Raw genomic sequence first — 6,013 nt, forward strand, 5'->3', positions numbered from 1 at the left:
GGCCCAGCACATGGCTCTGACAGCCAGTTTTCCTCATGTTTAGGTCATGCAAAGAGCTGCACACAAGGCACCTCGGAGAGAAGGGCAGGAACTCAAAAGAGGTCCCACTGCACAGTAGAGTTCCTTTGGTAGGATTTTTTGTTTTGTTTTCCTTTGATAATAAATGGGACATTGTTTCATGAACAAGAATAAACCAGTTCTTCAAAACAAATAAAAATGTTTCTCTCTATAACACATTAGACTTTAAAAGCTTTATCAAAGTATAGTGTAACCAACATATAGTAAAATCTGTAAATTTAAATGTGATGAGGTTTGAGGTATGTACCTGTGAGACCGTCAGAAGAGGAGCTTGTCCACCCCACCCTCCTTTCAGCCCTCCCTTGTCTGCCTTCTGTCACTGCAGCCTGCTTTCCATCCCCTAGATAGGGTGACTATACTCATACAGTGTACTCTTTCTAAAATCTGGCTTTTTACACTCAGCATAATTATGTTGTTACATCCCTGTTTTTTTATGTGAGTAATTCCTTTTCATTGCTGAGTAGTAATCTTTTTTTTTTTTTTTTTGGTACCGGGGATCAAACTTGGGTCCTTGCACTTTTGAGGCAGGCAGCAGAACCATTTCCCCAGCCCATGCTGAGTAATAATCTATGGATAGCCTTTACCACTCTTTTTTTTTCCTCATTGAGTTTATTGGTACATTTTAGGTGTACAGTATAGTTACATTCATCATTGGGATCTTGTACCTCTACATGACAGGTCTTGGTTCTCATTTTTTCCCCTTACCCCTGCCCTCCCTTCACCCCCTCTTCCCCTCCCCCTTTACAAATACTTTATTTCCATTTTTTCACTTTCTCATATATTTTCTTTTCCCTCTTACCTTTCCCCTACCCTTCCCACTTCCCCTACACCTTTAGCCCTTTTCTTCCTATTTCACATTGTCAGTTACACCATTAGGATCTTAAGTACCATTATAGTTTTTTACACCAGAGAAACTATTCGGTATTTACACGTGTGACTTATTTATTCCACTTGAGTATATCCTCAATATGCATCCATTTTCCTATGAATGACTCTAATTTCTCATTCTTTGTTGCTGAGTAGTATTCCATTTTATAGAAAAACTGCATCTTGTTTATCCAGTTACCACCCGTTTGTCTGTCATCAATTGACAATTTCAGGCTGTTTCCAGTTTTGGGCCACTCTAAATCTGTGCATGAAAATCCCAGTTGTGGCACCTCTTCACTGACTTTTAAGGTAGTGTGTCTTTTAAATTCAGCTATTCTTACCTTACACATGTGCAATGGTATCTCACTGTGGTTTTATTTGTATTTTCCTAATGAATAATGACTTTTGAGCACCTTTTTATGTTATTTCCATGTACCTTCTTTGGTGAAGCATGTGTTCAAATCTTGTATCCAGTTTTATTTGGTCATTTTTCTTATTGACTGTTGTGAGTTCTTTATATATTTGCATACATGTCCTTTATTAGTCACATGTGTTATAGTTTCTCCTAGTCTAGAACTTATCTCTTTATTTACTTAACATTGCCTTGTGGTAATCAGAAGTAGTAAATACTTGATTAGATATCTAAGAAAGTATCTAAAAGGACTCTGTCAAAAAATCTAAGAAATACGTACCTACTAAGATCACAATGTTTTTAATACTATGTTTTCCTCTAGAAATTGTATAGTTTTAGCTTTTACATAGAAGGTTAACATTTGGCTCTATTATATATAATACAAAGAAAATAAATACTGTGAACAAATACTGAACAATTATATGAAACAAGTTAATATAGCATAGTGGTTAGAATTTTGATGTCTAAAAATAGACTAAGATTCTAATCTTGGTTCCAACATTTATTAGTTGTGTGATCTTGGTCAAAATATTTAACCAGTCTGACTTTGTTTGTTTGTCTTTAAAAGGTAAGAACAGTCCCTACCATATGGGGTGGCTCTAAAGATTATGTGAGAAAAGTAACAGAAAGTATTGTTAAACAAATATAGCTCAGAATTAATACCATAGTAAATTAAACTGGGTAGGAAGAATGTTCAAGGCATAGAAAACAAATTAAAAGATGGCTCTGCCACAGGTAAACGAAACAATCACCTTTGAGCACATCTGCCTTGGAATAGGACAGGAGTTAAATTGAGGAATGCTGACGCAACAAGGCAAGCACCCAGCCTCGGGGTTTGGGTTTCAGAATGGAGTGGTGAAGGGAGGGAGGCCCACGTTCTGGAGAGAAGCAGAAGCAATGTTTCGGATCATCAGAAAGGAGTGATAACGGAGGAGCAGAGTATTCCTAGGCATATCAGATGGCTACTTATGACTAATGACCAAGTGTGCTATGGGAAGATGGGGAAGATGTGGGTGAAATTTTCTACAGTGCTAGGGAAAGAAATCACAAACCTGCTTTAACTAGCTTGGTGGTGCCAGGGAAATAAGTTGATTGGACAACAGAATCTTTAAGGTCCAGTGCCAATCCAGCAAACTGTAAAATTTTCAATCTAGGCTATAGGATTGGGAGTAGAGAGAGGGAAAGACTCTGAACATTCGGATAGTGGAAATAAATAAGAAATCTGGATGTGGCAGTTATTAGAAATTAGAGCACACCAGTTTCTGTTGGCTGATGGAAGAGAAAAATGGTAGTAATGGGCCATTTTCCCAGAACCTTTGCTCTCAGCACTTATCATGTAAATGTTTGATGACATCAAACAAATGACATCACCAGAGAAATGAGGGAGAAAACAGAAAAAAGACCAATGGGTGGATAGATGGGTAAGTGTACAAAGTCTAGATTTTCAGCCACTGGATTTAATTTCTCTGAAGATACTTGTGAAAATAATAAACATGCTTCATCAACTTTTATGTATATTTTGTAAAAGTCTTGAGCTATTCTGTTATTACCATGAAATGTATTTCAAGGCTTTAGCCTCCAGTGGGAAAAATAAACAGAAATTTTCAAATAATTTTAAAAATTCCTTCCTGAGACAAGAATATTTATTCATTTATTTGAGACAAGGTCTCGCTCTTCAATTCAGGCTGTCCTTGAACTCACTATGTTGCCCACGCTGGCCTCAAACTTGCAGCCATCCTGCCTCAGCCGCCCAAGTGATGGGATTACAGGTGTGCATCATCACATCCAGCTGACAAGAATATTTTAATTTGGAATTATTTGAACTGTTTTAACCCCTGACTTCTTCCATACAAATATATGTGAAAACCCACTATACATATTTCATTTGTTTCCAGGTTTTCAAAAAGACTTTTATTAGTATGTTTGCAGTACATAATGATTACATTTACTGTACGGGATTGGTACCTGTACATAACACATTTCAATTCCCTTTGTATCTCCCCTCTCCACCCCCTTTTTATTTTTCCAGATCAATAAGATATACTTATGACATACATACACACACACACACACACACACACACATATATATATATACTGCTCTCTCTATATAGCAATGCAAAGATTATATGTTTTATTTTGGTACAATTTTGGGAGAGGAAAACTACACCCAGTTTCACCCATTTGGTCATTGTTTTAATAGACCCCAGCCACACCAAGCTCTAGATTGGGTTCTGTTCTCCATATTCATCTGCATTATCGTCCAAATAACTGTGGACTTTTTGTCTTAAAATGCTTAAAAACTGTGAAATTCTCACGGTTAGCAAAAGAATAGCAAGTAGTTGAGGAAGGTACCCTAGTAATGATCAATTAGAGACATAAATTAACCTTGTGTAGCTTCCAGAGATAAGCACTGAGAAAGCCTTTACAGAATGAACAGGATCTTACCAGGTACATATTGGGCCGCGAGAGGGACAAGGAGGTAGGAGAGAGATTCGAGTAGAAGAGGAAGAGTTCCGTGGGGTGCACTGACAGACAATGCCTGCTGGGGACCCAGAATAGCAAGTCGCTCTGATTTTGCCTGAGCACAAAGGGTCTTGGTAATGGGTTTATCTACCGTCGTCTGTTTGGATATCAGTTGGGTGAGTGGTAAGAGATGTCAGCATGTGACAAGCTTAGAAACAATGAATCGGAGCTGTAGCACGCCACAGAGGACCAGCAAAGAATTTGCACCAAGAGAAAGGCGTGGTAGGAATTTAACCTGCACGCTCTAATCCGTAATAGGCTGAGCTGAAGGAGGAGAGACTGAGTAGTGGATGAAGGCTGGTCACAGTTCTAATGGACCAGAAGCTATGTTCTGTAACAGCTGGGAAGGAGCGCTAACAGGGGCTGAGTATCCCGGCAAGACAGACCCTTAGGACTCATGCCCCAGTCGGCTAAGGGGAGAAGGGGAGGGGCAGGTCTGGGAGAGGCCGCGTGTGAGGATGTGCGCAGAGAACAGAGGAACTTGGTCTAAACTGTTCGCGTGAACTCTCTGTGATCGGACTCCTTGGAATTTAAACTGTGAAGCCCCTGCTAGATTTGAAAATGTTGTTGATTGGTTGGCTTGCTTTTTTATTGGGCAATCACAAAGGAGCTTTTTGTGGCGGAGAAAGATGTAACTGAAATGATGCCATAGGACGGCCAGTGTAATCACGATACGGATTTGAGAAAGGCTAGTCACCCTTCACCCTGGTACTGAACAATCGGAGACTAATTAATCCTGGTCACCATGAGGCAACCTTCAAAGAATCAAATCGATAGTATTTGACTGCACTGAGAGGCACGGTGACGTCTCCCATATTTTAAATCCATATGGCCAGGAAAATGGTGATCTCCTTGTGGGAAATAAGACAGTGATTTGGGAAGAGGGACAGTAAGTGTATTTTGACTGGAGAGTAATAACAGTAGCAGTTCCATGAAGAAATGTCTAGAAGCAGAGCTGATGTTCCTAACTGAAGGAGAGCTGCAGATAATACAGCTGTACTTCGGTACTCACTGGCTTCAGTACTTAGATCCAGTACAGCAGGCTGACTTTCGTCCAGTAAAATGTGAAAGTTCTGTAGGGAACTTTCACAAATTATTTCTAACGGGAAAACTTTGTTCTGTACTAGTTGGTTTGGGCACTCGTGCTTTCCAGAAGGAATTAACGAGGAGCGCCCAGGTACTACTGTAGTCGCAAGCTGTTAACACAGGGATAAAACTCCGGGTGGCGGGTGTCTGTGCTTGAAGACACAGAAGTAACAAACGTAGTTACAAACGGAAGATACGACCAAGGGCCGGCCGAGAAGGGGCCACCCGGACAGATGGAAAGGACAGAAGCAGTAGGAGAGCGCGCAGAACTGGCAGAGGTGAAAGTAAATGTGAGCCGCCAAGGAGCTTGGGGCGCGCCGTTCGGATCGCCCCCCACTCCGGATCTGGGGCTTCCGGCTCCCAGCTTGCCCGAGCACAAGTGGTCCTGGTAATTAGTGGCTTACCTACCAGTGTTTGAGGACTGTTAGTTTGCCCTTCAGGACAAAGGCTCCCTAAGAGCAAGAACTTCTGTGGGGTCATTTAGCAGCGTGTCACAGGGAGGGGCCTCAGGTGTCCTGAGAGCAGTTTCGGGGGACGGGGAGGTCGCCCGTAAGGTGTCTGTCAAGGAACGCACCAAGCGTGAGATTCTGGGGGACGGCGGCAGGGAGCTGGGAGGGATCACTCTGAGAGGTCGAAGAGTCAGATTTGTAATTCTAAGGCCAGAGCGGCCCGGTTAGGTTTCTAAAGTGGTGAAAGGCGGTGGGGAGGAGAATGAGGACGCAGGGAAAGGCGGCGCTAAGGACTGCAGAGGGAGCCTGAGAAGGAGCTGGCGACACGGGCGAGACCGGGCTGCGGGAAGGCGCGGAGAGATGCGCGGCGCACGCAGGGGCCCGGAAAACCAGGGGCTAACGGAGGAGAACGCTGACGTTAAAGCGCGAGTGTGTATCCGTCTGTGCGACCCTTGTGGCTGCGTTGTTTTACATCTTCAGCTTCCTTTGCCCGGCTGCATTGTTCCCGTCCCGCTAAATGGCACCTGCGGCTTCTTTGTTTTCCGGATCGGCAAGTTTCCCGGAGAGGCCAGCGCAGCCGCAGAGGCCCCGCGGTT

At 42.6% G+C, this 6,013-nt stretch overlaps 1 protein-coding gene across 1 annotated transcript in view; it reads left to right on the forward strand.

Annotated features, from left to right (window-relative positions):
- The first annotated feature begins 5,169 nt into the window (after positions 1-5,169).
- Hacd4 (3-hydroxyacyl-CoA dehydratase 4) overlaps positions 5,170-6,013 on the forward strand; it is a 25,048-nt gene continuing 24,204 nt past the window's right edge. Inside the window, exon 1 of the mRNA XM_019205997.2 lies at positions 5,170-5,356. Within this exon, the coding sequence (XP_019061542.2) occupies positions 5,202-5,356 (155 nt within the window). The 5' untranslated portion in view covers positions 5,170-5,201. The remainder of the gene's footprint in view (positions 5,357-6,013) is intronic.

This window comes from Fukomys damarensis, unplaced genomic scaffold (genome assembly GCF_012274545.1).
Source record: "Fukomys damarensis isolate Sample0158 unplaced genomic scaffold, DMR_v1.0_HiC HiC_scaffold_31, whole genome shotgun sequence".
NCBI classification, from domain to species: Eukaryota; Metazoa; Chordata; class Mammalia; order Rodentia; family Bathyergidae; genus Fukomys; species Fukomys damarensis.